This window comes from Nanorana parkeri, unplaced genomic scaffold, assembly GCF_000935625.1.
Source record: "Nanorana parkeri isolate BGI_ZX_2015 unplaced genomic scaffold, ASM93562v1 scaffold1291, whole genome shotgun sequence".
Taxonomy (NCBI): domain Eukaryota; kingdom Metazoa; phylum Chordata; class Amphibia; order Anura; family Dicroglossidae; genus Nanorana; species Nanorana parkeri.
Genome location: NW_017307559.1, coordinates 322,879 through 341,910, shown reverse-complemented (window position 1 = coordinate 341,910; position 19,032 = coordinate 322,879). Strand labels below are relative to the sequence as shown.

The following is a 19,032-nucleotide window of genomic DNA, read 5'->3' as shown; positions in this document are numbered from 1 at the left end:
CCCCTCCCCCTTCCAAATAAATTAGTTCAGGAGTTTCCAGTGCAGGGTACTGTCAATGTTTTAAGTGTGTGCTCGTGCAACATCTTGGGCCAGTGTCCTTTTCTGTTGCAGCCCCTGTGCACAAACCCATCTCTATAAAGCCCTGGCTTGGGGCTGAAGAACCCGAGTGGCCTTCACAGAGCCCTGACCTCAACCCTACTGAGCACCTTTGGGGTTAATGGGAATGCCAGTTATGAGTCGGGTCTTCTCATCCAATATCAGTACCTGACCTCAACCCTACTGAGCACCTTTGGGGTTAATGGGAATGCCAGTTATGAGTCGGGTCTTCTCATCCAATATCAGTACCTTACCTCAACCCTTCTGAGCACCTTTGGGGTTAATGGGAATGCCAGTTATGAGTCGGGTCTTCTCATCCAATATCAGTACCTGACCTCAACCCTAATGAGCACCTTTGGGGTTAATGGGAATGCCAGTTTTGAGTCGGGTCTTCTCCTCCAACATCAGTAGATGACCTCAACCCTACTGGGCACCTTCGGGGGTGAATTGGAATGCCAGTTATGAGTCGGGTCTTCTCCTCCAACATCAGTACCTGACCTTACAAATGCTATTTTGGCTGCATGGCCACAAACTCCCGCACACTCCAAAATCTCGTGGAAACCCTTCTCAGAAGAGTGTTAAAACTTTTAAAGAGAGTTAGAGGAAGGAGGGCAAAGCCATTGTGGGGCCCATGGTTTATATAACGGGTTGTCCATCAGGTTGATGTAGGTGTGAAGGTCACGTGTCCGTATAGTTTATGCCCCATACCATCCAGATGGGCTGTTCCGTTTTCCAAAGCTGGCCATGCACTCCTCGAATTTTAGAAATTGCTGACCTTGTGAGCAGTGTGTTGCCCCGCCAGCACTCCTCGATATTCTGCATTGCTACAACGTGACGTTTTTGTTTCTTGCGTCTCTTCTACAGGTAGAAGGCATCGACGCAGACAATTGCCGGGCTATGGTAAAGCTCGCCATTGGAGGAAAAGTGGTGACGGTGTCCCAGTTTGCAGTGAAGTTGGTCAGCAGCGCAGAGTACACGAAATACGCCAAGGATCTGAGTGAGTCAAACCTTCCACTCGTTTTTCCCCCAAGCACGCCGAGGAACTGGATGCGACAAGACCGGTCTCGCACCCAGACCTTCCCGTTCTGCATCATTACAGAGATTGCGCAATCACGAGCTACGCGCGCCTTTCAATTACATCAGATCACACTAACTCAATAGTCTGTCACAAGATGGGCGTTTGCTCACGTTGCCTGTGTGTCCACAATCCCTGTCATCGTGATAGCGGCACTTGTCCCCTCCCTCTGCGTCCGTGTTCAGATAAGATAATGCGTTCTAACCGAAGCCAAACCACGCCAGCGATTTATAACTCTGCAGCCTGCAGAGCCTCAATCGGCTCTAATTATTGTGTTACTTGGATACATGTTTGCAGAAGGGTTAATGATTCCCACTGGACTCTGTCCAACGTTACACTGAAGGAGCAAAGCAATTACCGCCACTGCGAGAGGGGTGCCGGGGGAGAGTCCATTATTTATACAGCTCTCATTGACCTATCATTTAAAGGAGAACTCCGGCCTTCCCTTAAAGTAGTATTAAGGTCTGGGTGTTTTTTACCTTAAAGGAGAACTATGAGGTCAGGGCTTTCCCCCATAGTTCTCCTCAGGGTAACGGGAAGACGCAAACTAGCGTCCTCCCGTTACCCTAAGCTCAGTATATAGAGAGCTACAGCTCGCGGTATATTGAGACCGCCGTGGCCGGGACGGATCCCGACATTACTGTCGGGATCCACCCAGCTGTGTGAGTGACAGCTGGCTCCTCCTATCTAGAGGCGGAGGCAGCTGTACCCGCCCCGTTCATTCCACCAGTTAGCGCTGGAGGAGCGGGGAGGGGGGAATCCGGTCCCTCCCCTGTCACGGCTCTCTGCCGGCACAGGATCGAGAAGTGAGCGAGCGCTGGTGTGTGTTCCCTCACTTCCCGATCTACTGAGCCGACCTGTGACAGTCTCATTGTCGCAGGTCGGCTCAGATTATGAGGCTGAGTGAAAATCACTCCCCTCATAGTTCTCCTTTAATGCATTCTCTCTGCATTAGGGTAAAAACAGCCCAGCACCTTTTTTCTACCCCAATTCCCCCCCTCCCCCACACCTCCTGGACTAAAAATTCTGACTTCACCGCACACTGCGAGCTTCTCACAATGTGCATTAGAAGCCTCCTGGCTGGAGGACGTCCACCATCATCTAGCCTAGGTAGGCATACTCCGGCCCTCCAGCTGCGGTGAAACTACACAAGCCGTCATGCCTGTGGCTGTCGGGGGTTTTGTAATGTCTCATGGGACTTGTAATTCCACCTCAGCCGGATTTCCCAGGTTGCCTATGATGTAACCTGTACCCCATGTTCAGATGTGCAGGTGCGCCCTCTAGTGTCCGTGTGTCAGACAGCGCGATCCATGAAGAAGATAAGTGACTCAGGCCATAGCAAATGTGTTGCGATTATCTTCTAATAGACACTAATACGCTGAGATAAGCAGGGCAGTAAAATCACGGTGCTGCTAATAAAGCTGAGTAAATATGGCGGCGCCCATAGACATGTGTTGGTGAAGACTGCGTTCTCCCTGCAGGGATTCCCCCCTCTCCTGTCCGATCCTCCAGCGCTGACTGGTGGAACGGACTGGGGAAGGGGTCGGGCACAGCCTCTACATAGGCAGAGCCAGCTGTCACTCACACAGCTGGGCGGATCTCGACAGCAATGTTGGGATCCGTCTCAGTATACCGCGAGCTGTAGCTCCCTATATACTGAGCTTTGGGTGACGGGAGGACGCTAGTTTGGGCCCTTGGGAAAAGCTCTGACCCCCTAGTTCTCCTTTAATTTATTAGCGCTGACAATTTACACAGCACGTCGCATAGTACAATGCATACCAAGCAGGTGCATGTCCTCCGCGCATATTCTAGCAATCCTGTTGCTGTTGAATTCTCGCTAGCACAGCGGGGCCACGGCCCTAAGACTGAAATGTCACCTTATTATTGTTTATCGATGAACAAATCTGACCCATTACTTGTTCGTTTGACTTTCTGGAGTTCTTCCTGGTACATTTAATACCGTTCTTTCTTCCTTCCAGGTCGGTTAAGTAAAGTAGAGAAGAAGAAGCAGCAGGAGGAGGAGAGGGAGGAAAGGGAAGCCAAGGAGAAGAAGCACAAAGACCGCTCACCGGACAGGGAGAAGAGCAGGAGAGACCGAGAAGAGACCCGGGAGGAGAGCAGGAATGAAAGTTCTAGCAGCAGAGACAAAAGACATCAACCGAGGAGTCCCGACAGAGACAAAGAGAAGAAGAGACAGAAGCGGGAGGAGCCAAGGTGAGCACGAGTTACATGGCAAGGCCTCGTCTTTTCCCTGTACTTTGCCGGTGTCATCTGGAATGGCATTTCTCAGGCTTTACCTCCGTCTGTGGCCCTAGGTAGACCTCAATTCCTTCTGCACTTTGGAAGCCTTTGGCTCTGCCCATCCCCCTTTTTTTCCCACAAACCCATGAGGATCCCTTAGAGTAGTGGTTCTCAACCTTTCTAGGGTCGGGACCCCTTGGTAACAATTGCCAAGTTGTGGTGACCCCCAACGGTAAAATGTAGGGATGACGCGGCTGCTGCAGCGACATCTGGCGGCGTGGCAGGAGAACTGACACTGCTGCGCTAGGAGAGGGCTGAGGAGGACTCTCACCTAGCGCAGCAGAAATCGCACAGCGACCCCGCAGGTTGAGAACCGCCGGCGTACGCCGTCAGAATAAAAAAAAAATAAATAAACACATTGGCTCTGATGTCAGAAAAAAAAAAAACAATCGCAGGGAAAGGTTTACTCTGATCAAGCAGAGTAAACCTTTCCGGGAGACATTTCTTTGGAGACATTGGGCTTTGTAATGGAAGCTTATGGCTCCTAGTATACAGTCCATTTACTGCTCAGCATTCCATTTAGTGAGAATAGTAGGCACGGAAATTGTCCGAAATGTCCTCAATAAAGTATTTAGTAGCAATGAAAGAGGCATTTGTAGATGGAATGGCCCTTTAATTTCATCCTAAAGCACATTCCGGATACTTAATGCATCACTGAACCCTCCAGTTAGAAGTATTTGGATCCAGCTTGGCATCCTAAATACCACCAATTGATTGCAATCGGCAAACAATGTTTACTGCCAAATATTTCTGATCTCCCCACCAGGAAGCTATTGTAAACTAAAGTAGATTGTGACCCCCTGAAATCGATGCCGGTTTTTGATTATCATTGGGGTGACAGGAACATGAGGCTGGTATGTACGGTCAGCATACGGTGCCTCCTCTAAAGCAAGTCGGTTTCTGTTTGTATCAATAGAGTACAGGTTCTCTTTACCTGATCACATTCCCATCCAAAATCTACAGATCCCCTCCCACCGCCTCTCACTGACACTTTTGTTTCTTCCTCAGCTGGTTACATCGCGACTTGAAAGTTCGGCTCATTGACAGACACTATAAAGGAGGAAAGTACTACAACTCCAAGGTATGCCATCTAACACTGAAATCTTCCTGACCCGTGGAGAGAGCAGTGTGATTACCTCATTGGTGTTCTGCTGCTCCTTCATTGTCCAGTCACTGGCTGGGTCTTAGACAACTGCCGACTGCAGTACAATCTATAAGGAAGTTTGCTGGGTGTATGGAACCATTCTGTACTGTCTGGCAGAAAACTTAATCGGAGACTATGGCTAGGCCACAGGAAATGGTGGGCGACCTCGGGCAGGCTACGGGAGGTAGTGGGCGACCTCGGGCAGGCTACGGGAGGTAGTGGGCGACCTCGGGCATGCTACGGGAGGTAGTGGGCGACCTCGGGCAGGCTACGGGAGGTAGTGGGCGACCTCGGGCAGGCTACGGGAGGTGGTGGGCGACCTCGGGCAGGCTACGGGAGGTGGTGGGCGACCTCGGGCAGGCTACGGGAGGTGGTGGGCGACCTCGGGCAGGCTACGGGAGGTGGTGGGCGACCTCGGGCAGGCTACGGGAGGTGGTGGGCGACCTCGGGCAGGCTACGGGAGGTGGTGGGCGACCTCGGGCAGGCTACGGGAGGTGGTGGGCGACCTCGGGCAGGCTACGGGAGGTGGTGGGCGACCTCGGGCAGGCTACGCGAGGTGGTGGGCGACCTCGGGCAGGCTACGCGAGGTGGTGGGCGACCTCGGGCAGGCTACGCGAGATGTATTATGTTCAACAATTCTGCTCATTGTCATGTCTTCCGCTCTTCATTACACACAGATATTGGTGGAAGATGTCCTGAGCCCTACAACTTGCGTGTGTCGGACAGAAGGTGGACGCATCCTAGAAGGTGAGGTCCTGCCCGAAAACCCCCTGCCCTCAACTTACCTGAATCTTGGGGTGCATCTCCCTGCAGGCTTGTGTGTATTTTTGAATACGACCCGGCTCAGGGTTCTCAATGGAGTACGAGTGTAGTGACATCACCGCCCTTGTAGTCCATTGATTGCTTCCTCGAGCTCCATATACCTCGGTACAGACCTGGGGCTGGGGATCAGTCTACAGGACATTATGCATTGCACCTGCAGTTCACTGATCGCAATTGCAATGCTTTGCAGGCTCCAGTACAAAAAATGAATAAATACAATTGTTTTTCTTTTACAATATTACATTTATTAATCCTTTTCATGTAGTGCGGTATGCCTTTTAATAGGAGTTAGAAAAGCTGAGAATGTAATCAGGTCCCCATAATGAGGCAGCCTGGGGTAGTAGCCTCAGGCGGCATCTCATTGGGGGGCGGCAGCAGAGACAACTAATGGCACCCCCTCAACAGCTCGGCCACATTCTGCCTCCGGCCCGGCTAACAGCTCTGCTGGCTGCGGCCACCCACCTGGCTGACGTCTCAGCCACCCATCACCTCCAATAAGTTAGGGGTGGCCCTGACTGATGCTCTATATTTCAATAGCCATATGCCCATGTAGAGGTAATGAGTTCCAGCCTTCGATGTTTTCCTGTGCATAGATTTCCCTTCCTTCTAAGCCCGCGTGTTGTAACGTTGGGTCCTGTGGCCAGTAGACCTCTGATTTCATACGGACCTCTTCTCATGGACGACGGTCTTCTGGATAAAAGCCATTACTACATTGGTGGGCCTGGAAGTCAATTCCCAAACTAACGGCTGTGTAAAGCATCACAGGGACGTAGGAGACCCAGACTGTGACCAGAACTTTACCGACCATGTCCAAACTCCGCCCATCTGGACTCCAATATCCAACGTGATTTCAACCTGCCCGATGGAGGAGCTCAGGTGGACTACAGTTGGACAAAGTTTTTCACATGGCGCAGCTTCTGTTGCTTTAACTTGCACGGCGCGGAGTATGTCAAAGGGGTAAAGCTGAACCCAGGACCCAGAAAACCCAGAACCCCCAATGTCCATGTACACGGAAGGCTTTGCGTGGAGCTTCAGAGAAGATTTTGCTGGTTGGGAGACTTTCGCAATGAACCCTGGAGAGCTGTGTGGCAATAATCTCCTCCAACTGGAGAAAAGGATTCTAGATAAATGTCATTTTTTTACATAGGAGGCTTATTCATTGGACTCCCCGCCCCCCCATGTACCATGCAGCCTGTGATGGACCAGAACACCCATCATGCTTAGTCCAAACAATCAGATGCTCTGGATTGGATGACAATGTTTCAGTGTGACTCGCTTGTATTTATCATTTAATTTCCCGATCTGTCTCTTAGATATAAGACAGGATATGCTGGAGACCGTCATACCCAAAGAAGAGGGGGCCCGGGTCATGGTGGTGCTGGGCGAACACCGGGGGCAGGTAAGCTTTGGCTGCAGGTTGTGATTGCTGAGCTTTGGTGTTGCTGGTCTGTGAAATGTTCCTTCTGTTAGCACTCGGCTCAGTTGTTGGCTGGCAATGAAGGGGTTCTATGGATTCAGCAGGAAGGTGAACATGGTGGAATACGGGTGTCATTACCATACATTTAAAAATAAAATCTACTTAGAGTTCCACTTTAAGATTCCAGAGTATATGAAGCTTAACAATACACGCAGCACCCTTCTTCACCATGTAGACCTTTTACAGCTGGACGCAAGTTAAACCAGCATAAGGAAAGACCCAACTGATAATACTGGCATATGGGACTAGTAATACTTCTCTATGAGGTGGTCCCGGCCCAGATCTTCATACCGACCATAATCTGCACCTAATGAGGAGAGGCATAGACATGACCACATGGCCTACTGACCACAATCTGCACCTATGAGGAGAGGCATAGACATGACCACATGGCCTACTGACCACAATCTGCACCTATGAGGAGAGGCATAGACATGACCACATGGCCTACTGACCACAATCTGCACCTATGAGGAGAGGCATAGACATGACCACATGGCCCTTTACCCTCTTGCATATGCTCCACCAACTGTCACCACCTAGTAGGGCAGCGGTAGGCAACCTATACCGGCATGGAGGAAGGTATGGCACGGTGTATGATGGGGAATGGCATGGAGGAAGGCATGGAGTATGATGGGGAATGGCATGGAGGAAGGTATGGCATGGAGGAAGGTATGGCATGGAGTATGATGGAGGAAGGTATGGCATGGTGTATGATGGGGAATGGCACGGAGGAAGGTATGGCATGGAGTATGATGGGGGAATGGCATGGAGTATGATGGGGGAATGGCATGGAGGAAGGTATGGCATGGTGTATGATGAGGTATGGCATGGTGTATGATGGGGAATGGCATGGAGGAAGGTATGGCATGGAGGAAGGTATGGCATGGAGTATGATGGGGAATGGCATGGAGGAAGGTATGGCATGGAGTATGATGGGGAATGGCATGGAGGAAGGTATGGCATGGAGTATGATGGAGGAAGGTATGGCATGGAGTATGATGGAGGAAGGTATGGCATGGAGTATGATGGGGAATGGCATGGAGGAAGGTATGGCATGGAGTATGATGGGGAATGGCATGGAGTATGATGGGGAATGGCACGGAGGAAGGCATGGAGTATGATGGGGAATGGCATGGAGTATGATGGGGAATGGCATGGAGTATGATGGGGAATGGCACGGAGGAAGGCATGGAGTATGATGGGGAATGGCATGGAGTATGATGGGGAATGGCATGGAGTATGATGGGGAATGGCACGGAGGAAGGCATGGAGTATGATGGGGAATGGCACGGAGGAAGGCATGGAGTATGATGGGGAATGGCATGGAGGAAGGCATGGAGTATGATGGGGAATGGCACGGAGGAAGGCATGGTGTATGATGGGGAATGGCATGGAGGAAGGTATGGCATGGAGTATGATGGAGGAAGGTATGGCATGGAGTATGATGGAGGAAGGTATGGCATGGAGTATGATGGGGAATGGCATGGAGGAAGGTATGGCATGGAGTATGATGGGGAATGGCATGGAGGAAGGTATGGCGGCCAGTGCTGTACACAGGAGATTTCGGTGCTCAGGAAGTGACTGCTGGGAGTGAGCCGGGTGACCGGTGACAGGGTCTCTTGAAGTAAACGTCTATGAGGTCTGTAGACCGGCAATGACAATGGAATCTCTTCCAGGTGGGCAAAATCCTGCACAGGGACAGACAGAAGAGCAGAGCTCTGGTGCAGCTCCAAGGGGATCATGATGGCGCAGTCACCCTCAGCTATGATGTCATCTGTCACTATACTGGAGATTTCGAGGACTACGAGGACTAATAGATCCGCATACAACCTTCTTCTTTTTTTTTTCTTGTCTTTCTCATTTTTTTTTCTTTTTAATATCTGTAAATAAACTTTCTGTAAAATTATTTGTTTCTTTAATTGTTTTTCCGCTAAACATGTTATTTTGGATATCAATGAGAGTTCCTGTCCTCTGCCCCCGACTAATAGCTTTGGATAGATTAGGGGGAGGGTCTGAACCCCCGTCAGGATTTTCGTGACATCGGTGACTGGCGTTGGGTTGAGTGTCCAGTTCCAGTTTTTGTTCTTTACGGGTAAAAACTGTAGCCAACGCGTTTCGAGTGGCTTGAAGCCAAGTTTACACGGGCGGCAGCCTCCCAAAGGACATTCTCTAATGCCATACCAGATTATCCCCGCCGCGTACCCACGGGGGTTGCGGCACAGCACCTTTCATTGTAATGACTGCGTGTGCCAGACGACGCAACAACATGCCACAACGCCAAGCACACGGCACAGTGCTGACCCGGAGCAGCAAAACCAAAGATCAGGAGCCTTCTCGATCCTGTCCCTGCAGAGAGCCATGACTGTCACTCACGGCTCTCTGCAGGGATTCCCTCCTGTCCGAACCTCCAGCGCTGACTAGCGGAACGGACGGGGGAGGGGGCGGGTACAGCCTCTAGATAGGCAGAGCCAGCTGTCACTCACGCAGCTGGGCGGATCCCGACATCTACGTCGGGATCCGCTCCGGCGTCTCAGTATACCGCGAGCTGTAGCTCCCTATATACTGAGCCTAGGGTGACTGGAGGACGCTAGTTTGTGTCTTCCCGTTACCCTAAGGAGAACTATGGGAAAAGCCTTAACCTCATAGTTCTCCTTTTTATTAATGACACAAAATATTAAAAAGCGACTTTAAATAATAAAGAAAAAGGTACGATCCAGGAAACATGACGGATAATAAATGGTAAAGATATAAAAGTAGCAAATAAAAAAATATATCTAAAATTTGTTCCAGGAAATGAAACCTTCCAGCGCCTCCATCTCTGCGTTTCCTTTACCGCGGGGAAGGGAACGAACCTCCAAGATGGAGGCGCTGGAAGGTTTTATTTCCTGGGATAATTCTTAGATATTTTCTATCCAAGTATTTTATATTCTGCTTTTAGATCTTTACCGTTTAGTATAATTTAATGTTTTCTGGATCGTCCTTTTTATAATCATCACCGTATCCAAATCTTTATAGAGTGACCCCGAAGCTCAATGACCGACAGCCGCACCTACCACTTAAACTGCATACAACGCCCTTTGTCTGTACGGGGTGACTGGGCCCCATGCTGTGCTCCGGTTCTGTGCCGGCCCAACCTCAGTACAGACATGCAGCGTAATCCTCTTGCAAACCATAGTGGAGTCGTCCATGTGGTTACAGAGGTGCTGCAGTGACTCCCGATTGGCCGCGGTGTATCACACGGGTGAGATCGCAGGCTGGGATTTGCCCTTAACAAAGATGGCGGCGGAGGGAAACCCGGCCTCGGAGACGTCACTTCCGGTCCGGTGACACGCCATGTAAACAAGGAAGCGGAGTGTCAACAACAGAGGCGGCTGTCAGCGGGGGATCCAGGTGAGGTGTGCGGTGTTCGGGCGGACTGTGAGCGGCTCGTGCTGGTCTCTGACGTCACAGTGATGTCATTTATTTCTTTTCTTCAGCCGGTGTGATCCAGTCATGGCGCAGCAACGCGGGGTGAACGGGCTCCGGTTCAACCAGGACCAGAGTGAGTGGAGGGGTCCCGGGCTGGGGGCTGTGTGTGCTACTGGAACTCCTCACTGGGATGCCATGGTATTTCTTCCCTTAGGGCAAGCCAGGGGTGCCGAGGAACTACAGATCCCAGCGTTCCCAGATGTGTCCCTGACCCTCCTGTGCTATTTACATTGGTGGTCAGTGTAGAACCCCGTTACACCGGTGGCCGGTGTCCCCACGTACATCGGTGGTCTGTGTGGTGTCCCTGTTATGGCGATGTGGTGTCCGCGGTACGCCATTGGTCAGTGTGGTGTCCCCGCGTACATCGGTGGTCAGTGTGGTGTCCCCGCGTACATCGGTGGTCAGTGTGGTGTCCCCGCGTACATCGGTGGTCAGTGTGGTGTCCCCGCGTACATCGGTGGTCAGTGTAAAGCCCCCTTGTATTGTTGCTCTGCTGATTATAGGTCCCCTTATACTGGTCATCAGAGCAGTACCACTGTGACATTGGTGGTCAATAGGGGGGATCCCCTTAGTATGGTGGTCAGTATAGAGCCCCCTTTACATTGGTGGTTGAAGGAGATCTGCCCCCATTAAATCGGTGGTCAGTATAGCGCTCCCCCTCCTTTACACTGGCAGCCGGTATAGAGCCCCCTTACATTGGTCATCATTGTAGTACCCCTGGGGCCCAGCTACGGAAACCCCTCCTGGCCTGTCTGCTTTCTTCCCAAGTAGGTTTGGCCAGGACGCATTGTACACATTCTCGGAGGTGTCTACACACACATATATATATATATATATATACACAGAGAGGGGTATTATATACACACAGAGAGGGGTATTATATATACACACAGAGAGGGGTATTATATATACACACAGAGAGGGGTATTATATATACACACAGAGAGGGGTATTATATATACACACAGAGAGGGGTATTATATATACACACAGAGAGGGGTATTATATATACACACAGAGAGGGGTATTATATATACACACAGAGAGGGGTATTATATATACACACAGAGAGGGGTATTATATATACACACAGAGAGGGGTATTATATATACACACAGAGAGGGGTATTATATATACACACAGAGAGGGGTATTATATATACACACAGAGAGGGGTATTATATATACACACAGAGAGGGGTATTATATATACACACAGAGAGGGGTATTATATATACACACAGAGAGGGGTATTATATATACACACAGAGAGGGGTATTATATATACACACAGAGAGGGGTATTATATATACACACAGAGAGGGGTATTATATATACACACAGAGAGGGGTATTATATATACACACAGAGAGGGGTATTATATATACACACAGAGAGGGGTATTATATATACACACAGAGAGGGGTATTATATATACACACAGAGAGGGGTATTATATATACACACAGAGAGGGGTATTATATATACACACAGAGAGGGGTATTATATATACACACAGAGAGGGGTATTATATATACACACAGAGAGGGGTATTATATATACACACAGAGAGGGGTATTATATATACACACAGAGAGGGGTATTATATATACACACAGAGAGGGGTATTATATATACACACAGAGAGGGGTATTATATATACACACAGAGAGGGGTATTATATATACACACAGAGAGGGGTATTATATATACACACAGAGAGGGGTATTATATATACACACAGAGAGGGGTATTATATATACACACAGAGAGGGGTATTATATATACACACAGAGAGGGGTATTATATATACACACAGAGAGGGGTATTATATATACACACAGAGAGGGGTATTATATATACACACAGAGAGGGGTATTATATATACACACAGAGAGGGGTATTATATATACACACAGAGAGGGGTATTATATATACACACAGAGAGGGGTATTATATATACACACAGAGAGGGGTATTATATATACACACAGAGAGGGGTATTATATATACACACAGAGAGGGGTATTATATATACACACAGAGAGGGGTATTATATATACACACAGAGAGGGGTATTATATATACACACAGAGAGGGGTATTATATATACACACAGAGAGGGGTATTATATATACACACAGAGAGGGGTATTATATACACACAGAGAGGGGTATTTATCAAAAACTGGAGCAGTTGCCCACGGCAACCAGCTTGTCTGTTCAGTTGAGATTTGAAAATGATTGGTTGCCGTGGACGACTGCTCCAGTTTTGATACATTCCCCTCAGAGTGTCACACTTGGCAATGGTTCAGGCCCCGTTCCCACTGCGCGACGTCGCGTTCAAGCTTGCATTGAGCAAGCTTGAATCGCCGCAAAATCCGCTACAAAAAGGGTCCTGCTATAGCGACACACGACCCGCGACAGCAGGACCCTTTGCTCCATTGAAATGCATTGGAGAGCGATATCGCGGGAATTACCGCGCAATAAATCGCTCAATGTGAACGGGGCTTCAGTAACGTCCTTGTTATTCACTGGATTATGGCCGTCACCCCGCCGGGGCATACTCCGATCATCGTGTCTGCGATCTCTGGTGCAGGTGGTGATGAGGTCGGCGTTTGTGTTTTAGGTTGCTTCTGCTGCGCAATGGAGACCGGAGTGAGAATCTTCAACATCGAGCCGCTGATGGAGAAAGGACACCTCGGTGAGTCAGGAACCCGATGGGACGTATTTATTATATTAAAAATCAAAATACATATATATTAGGGAAGCACTGGTACCATTTATTCCAAACCCAGTACGAGTACCGATACTTCTCCTCAGGTACTCGCCGATACCAATTACCGATACCTTTTATTAGTGTCATGTGACAGCTTTTCTAAAAAGATACAGACTATTGATTTTAGGACAGTGGTGGAGCGCCAGAGCCCAGTCACCGGTGCGACCGCTGCCACCCTGGTAGTTCCGTCACTGACTCCAAGATGTAGAGGACTACAAATCCCAGCAATACTTTATATAGCAATGCAGAATACCACCAACTATAGAGGACTACAACTCCCAGCAATACATTATACAGCAATGCAGAATACCACCAGCTATAGAGGACTACATATCCCAGCAATGCAGAATACCACCAGCTATAGAGGACTACATATCCCAGCAATGCAGAATACCACCAGCTATAGAGGACTACATATCCCAGCAATGCAGAATACCACCAGCTATAGAGGACTACATATCCCAGCAATGCAGAATACCACCAGCTATAGAGGACTACATATCCCAGCAATGCAGAATACCACCAGCTATAGAGGACTACATATCCCAGCAATGCAGAATACCACCAGCTATAGAGGACTACAACTCCCAGCAATACATTATACAGCAATGCAGAATAATACCACCAGCTATAGAGGACTACAAATCCCAGCAATGCAGAATAATACCACCAGCTATAGAGGACTACAACTCCCAGCAATACATTGTACAGCAATGCAGAATACCACCAGCTATAGAGGACTACAACTCCCAGCAATACATTATACAGCAATGCAGAATAATACCACCAGCTATAGAGGACTACAAATCCCAGCAATGCAGAATACCACCAGCTATAGAGGAGTAAAAATGTCAGGAGAGATGTTGAGGGTCTCGGGAGGGGTCCGGAGGGTCCTGCGGGCAGCAGAAGCACTGTAAGCAGCGCCGCGTGGTTCCCCAGCAAGCACAGGACCTTCGGCAGCCACTTCAGTTTAAACATTTAAAGCGCCGGTATCGGTGTTCAGTATTTGGGGCATTGTGACCCGTACAGGTACTCAGGAAAGCGCCCGATACTGGTACCGATACCGATATTGGTGCGTCCCTAATATATAATCCTATATTTCCTGTTCTCTCCCCGTCACTGACAGTTGTGTTCTTTCCCGCAGATCAGGAGCAGGTGGGGAGTGTTGGTCAGGTGGAGATGTTACACAGATGTAACCTGCTGGCTCTGGTGGGCGGCGGCAGTAATCCCAAATTCTCTGACATATCAGGTACAGATCCCGACTTCCTGTTCATTGTCCTCGTCGTGATATAAATAAAGTTGATCTCGGGATCCGTTTGCTTCTCTGTTTCAGTGCTCATCTGGGACGATTCCCGGGATGGAAAGGACAGGCTGGTCCTGGAATTTACATTCACCAAACCGGTGCTGAGCGTACGGCTGAGATCCGACAAGTGAGTCCCCGGCGGGCGTCGCGTGTGACCGTCCTTGTTCATCAAATCCTCCTCCTCCATGTGACTGGTCTGTGTGACATTGTGAGCGGGGATGAGCTCAGACTGGGAACGAACCTGGGCTCCTCCTACCTAGAAAGTGCCATAGGCACTTCCACGCCAATCAGCTGCGGGCTGGGCACCCCCCCCCTTCCCCCAGTGGCTGCATGTAAACAAAGAGGCGGGATGCTCGTGCTGACATCATTTACCTTATAAGGCCGCATAGCCATATAAGGTAAATGACATCACTGCATCCCGCCCCTTTGCTCACGTCCAGCAGCAGACTGGGACTTTCCTGTCCGCAGCTGAATGGGTGGCATGGAAGGAGCTTCCTTCTGTGTTCAGGAGAAGCTCCTTCCAGGTGCTCTGGTGCGGGCCGGGCTCGGCCGGACTTCTGCTTTGACATCGGCACCCCGCCCCCCCCCAAAAAACTAACATGTACTCCTTTCATTGCAGGATTGTGATCGCGGTGAAGAATCGGATTTATGTTTATTCCTTCCCAGACAACCCGACCAAGCTGTTCGAGTTCGATACCAGAGACAACCCGAAAGGTACGAGCGCGGCATGTGCAGAGCGCGGGATGTACGGGACACGGGATGTACAGAGCACGGGGTGTACAGAGCGCGGGATTACGGGGCGCGGGATGCACAGGTACGGGATGTACGGAGCATGGCGTGTACGGGGCACGGGATGTACAGGGCGTACAGAGCATGGCGTGTACGGGGGGCACGGGTTGTACGGGGCGTGGGATGTACGGACACGGGATGTACGGGGCGCGGGGTGTACAGAGCATGGCGTGTACGGGGCGTACAGAGCATGGCGTGTACGGGGCGCGGGGGGCACGGGTTGTACGGGGCGTGGGATGTACGGGACACGGGATGTACAGAGCATGGCGTGTACGGGGCGCGGGGGGCACGGGTTGTACGGGGCGTGGGATGTACGGGACACGGGATGTACAGAGCATGGCGTGTACGGGGCGTACAGAGCATGGCGTGTACGGGGCGCGGGGGGCACGGGTTGTACGGGGTTACGGGGTACAGGGATGTACAGAGCACATGTTACATGACGAGCCCGGTCTATTCTTTGCACTGATTGGTGTGTTTGTGTCTCAGGCCTGTGTGACCTTTGCCCCAGCATGGAGAAGCAGCTCCTCCTCTTTCCCGGTCACAAGTGCGGCAGTTTGCAGCTGGTGGTAAGTTATAAGTCTCCGCCCCCAAATACTTCATCTTGTGCCACGCCCCCTCCCGGCAGAGCTTCCGACCCGCCTGTCTTTCTTCAATATTTCTCATCCACGCTCACTGATTGGCCGCTGTCATTTCATCAACCAATTGTATTTCTAGTTATTAACCACGAGTCACGTTTTGCTCATCCACCAATCCCGCGCTCTCTCTCTCCTCTAGGATCTGTGCAACGCCAAGCCCAGCACCTCCTCCGCCCCGTTCACAATCAACGCCCATCAGAGTGAACTGGGCTGCCTGGCCGTCAACCAGCAGGGCACTCTCGTGGCCTCCGCCTCACGGAAAGGCACTTTAATACGACTGTTTGACACTCAGACACGGGATCAGCTGGTAGAATTAAGACGTGGCACGGACCCCGCCACCTTATACTGGTAAGTGTAGAGATAGGACGTGGCACAGACCCCGCCCACATTATACTGGTAAGTGTAGAGATAGGACGTGGCACAGACCCTCGCGGGGGGCGCGGGGTTACGGGGTGCGGGATGTACAGAGCATGGCGTGTACGGGGCGTACAGAGCATGGCGTGTACGGGGCGCGGGGGGCACGGGTTGTACGGGGTTACGGGGTACAGGGATGTACAGAGCACATGTTACATGACGAGCCCGGTCTATTCTTTGCACTGATTGGTGTGTTTGTGTCTCAGGCCTGTGTGACCTTTGCCCCAGCATGGAGAAGCAGCTCCTCCTCTTTCCCGGTCACAAGTGCGGCAGTTTGCAGCTGGTGGTAAGTTATAAGTCTCCGCCCCCAAATACTTCATCTTGTGCCACGCCCCCTCCCGGCAGAGCTTCCGACCCGCCTGTCTTTCTTCAATATTTCTCATCCACGCTCACTGATTGGCCGCTGTCATTTCATCAACCAATTGTATTTCTAGTTATTAACCACGAGTCACGTTTTGCTCGTCCACCAATCCCGCGCTCTCTCTCTCCTCTAGGATCTGTGCAACGCCAAGCCCAGCACCTCCTCCGCCCCGTTCACAATCAACGCCCATCAGAGTGAACTGGGCTGCCTGGCCGTCAACCAGCAGGGCACTCTCGTGGCCTCCGCCTCACGGAAAGGCACTTTAATACGACTGTTTGACACTCAGACACGGGATCAGCTGGTAGAATTAAGACGTGGCACGGACCCCGCCACCTTATACTGGTAAGTGTAGAGATAGGACGTGGCACGGACCCCGCCACCTTATACTGGTAAGTGTAGAGATAGGACGTGGCACAGACCCCGCCCACATTATACTGGTAAGTGTAGAGATAGGACGTGGCACAGACCCCGCCCACATTATACTGGTAAGTGTAGAGATAGGACGTGGCACAGACCCCGCCCACATTATACTGGTAAGTGTAGAGATAGGACGTGGCACAGACCCCGCACACATTATACTGGTAAGTGTAGAGATGAGACGTGGCACGGACCCCGCACACATTATACTGGTAAGTGTAGAGATAGGACGTGGCACAGACCCCGCCCACATTATACTGGTAAGTGTAGAGATAGGACGTGGCACAGACCCCGCCACCTTATACTGGTAAGTGTAGAGATAGGACGTGGCACGGACCCCGCCACCTTATACTGGTAAGTGTAGAGATAGGACGTGGCACAGACCCCGCCCACATTATACTGGTAAGTGTAGAGATAGGACGTGGCACAGACCCCGCCCACATTATACTGGTAAGTGTAGAGATAGGACGTGGCACAGACCCCGCCCACATTATACTGGTAAGTGTAGAGATGAGACGTGGCACAGACCCCGCCCACATTATACTGGTAAGTGTAGAGATGAGACGTGGCACAGACCCCGCCCACATTATACTGGTAAGTGTAGACTTAGGACGTGGCACAGACCCCGCCCACATTATACTGGTAAGTGTTCTATATCGGCCCGCACTGTAATCGCACGGGGGGCGGGTGCGTTGTGCGGTGTAGTGCGTTACAGATCCATGCGATGAACATACGGAGGCGGTGTGGCCCTCAATGAGCGTGGCTTGCACCTCTCTGACCCGTGGCAGGCCCATTCCACGGTCATCTCCATTCAGTGTTTTTCCTTCTACAATCTTGTATGCAGCAGTCTGTGTGACCTATCCTGTGTATTATCTTTTTCAGCATCAATTTCAGCCACGACAGCTCCTTCCTGTGCAGCTCCAGCGACAAGGGCACGGTCCATATCTTCGCTCTGAAGGACACTAAGCTCAACCGCCGATCTGCGTACGTACCACGAGACTCTGACACTGGAGGCTTCTCCGCCTTCTATCAATCATTGCTCCCAACCAGCAGAGTGTGGACAACATGGCTGCCGATCTGTGGGCAGTGCTCCATACTATGGGGGGGGATTTCCCACCAAACCATTAAAAGAGAACTATGGGGTCAGTGTTTTTCCCCATAGTCCTCCTCAGTGTAACGGGAGGACACAAACTAGCATCCTGCCGTCACCCTAAGCTCAGTATATAGGGAGCTACAGCTCGTCGATGTCTGGATCCGCCCAGCTGCGTGAGTGACAGGCAGAGCCAGCTATCTAGAGGCAGAGCCAGCTGTACCCGCCCCCTCCCCCGTCCGTTCTGCCAGTCAGCGCTGGAGGATCGGAGCGGGGAGAGGGGAATCCCTGCAGGGAGCCGTGAGTGACAGCCTGCGGATCAGGAGAGGATCCTGGGCATGGCTTCCTGGCCAATCAGGAAGCCGGGCAACATGTAATGACTCGCTGCCCGGCTTCCTGATACAGGAAGTATCGGGCGAGGCATCGGAGCATTTGGGCAAGTACGAGTACTCGCCCAAATACTCGGCACCGGCACCCATACTAGTATCGGTGCATCCCTACTTTAAACGCCCGGCGTTCCTGGGAGGCATCGGTAAGGCACCGCGGCGTCACCCGCACCTTTCATGGGAGTTGGGAGCCGAGGTATTTTTTTGGTATGGCTAGGAAGCCGGGCGCCGCGTCATTACACACCACCCGGCTTCCTGATTGGCCAGCTGCCCGGCTTCCTGATTGGCCAGGAAGTGACGAGGGAGCATGGAGCCGGCTTCCAAGCAATCAGGAATCCAGGCGACGTGTAATGACTCGCCTCCCAGCTTCCCGATACCGGAAGTTCGGGTAACGGGTTAGGCATCGGAGCATTTGGGTAAGTACTCGCCCAAATACTCGGCACAGATATCGGTATCGGTGCATCCCTAATCACT

General features: G+C 51.0%; 2 protein-coding genes across 2 annotated transcripts in view; both read left to right on the top strand.

Moving 5' to 3' along the window:
* GPKOW (G-patch domain and KOW motifs) overlaps positions 1 to 8,733 on the top strand; it is a 19,054-nt gene extending 10,321 nt beyond the window's left edge. Inside the window, exons 7-12 of the mRNA XM_018569133.1 lie at positions 961 to 1,093; positions 3,151 to 3,385; positions 4,481 to 4,553; positions 5,294 to 5,363; positions 6,752 to 6,837; positions 8,595 to 8,733. Coding sequence (XP_018424635.1) covers positions 961 to 1,093; positions 3,151 to 3,385; positions 4,481 to 4,553; positions 5,294 to 5,363; positions 6,752 to 6,837; positions 8,595 to 8,732 — 735 coding nt within the window. The 3' untranslated portion in view covers position 8,733. The remainder of the gene's footprint in view (positions 1 to 960; positions 1,094 to 3,150; positions 3,386 to 4,480; positions 4,554 to 5,293; positions 5,364 to 6,751; positions 6,838 to 8,594) is intronic.
* Positions 8,734 to 10,247: 1,514 nt separating this feature from the next.
* The window catches only part of WDR45 (WD repeat domain 45), a 10,490-nt gene continuing 1,705 nt past the window's right edge, over positions 10,248 to 19,032 (top strand). Inside the window, exons 1-9 of the mRNA XM_018569149.1 lie at positions 10,248 to 10,308; positions 10,395 to 10,459; positions 13,014 to 13,088; positions 14,308 to 14,412; positions 14,497 to 14,593; positions 15,086 to 15,180; positions 15,742 to 15,821; positions 16,030 to 16,238; positions 17,965 to 18,066. Coding sequence (XP_018424651.1) covers positions 10,411 to 10,459; positions 13,014 to 13,088; positions 14,308 to 14,412; positions 14,497 to 14,593; positions 15,086 to 15,180; positions 15,742 to 15,821; positions 16,030 to 16,238; positions 17,965 to 18,066 — 812 coding nt within the window. The 5' untranslated portion in view covers positions 10,248 to 10,308; positions 10,395 to 10,410. The remainder of the gene's footprint in view (positions 10,309 to 10,394; positions 10,460 to 13,013; positions 13,089 to 14,307; positions 14,413 to 14,496; positions 14,594 to 15,085; positions 15,181 to 15,741; positions 15,822 to 16,029; positions 16,239 to 17,964; positions 18,067 to 19,032) is intronic.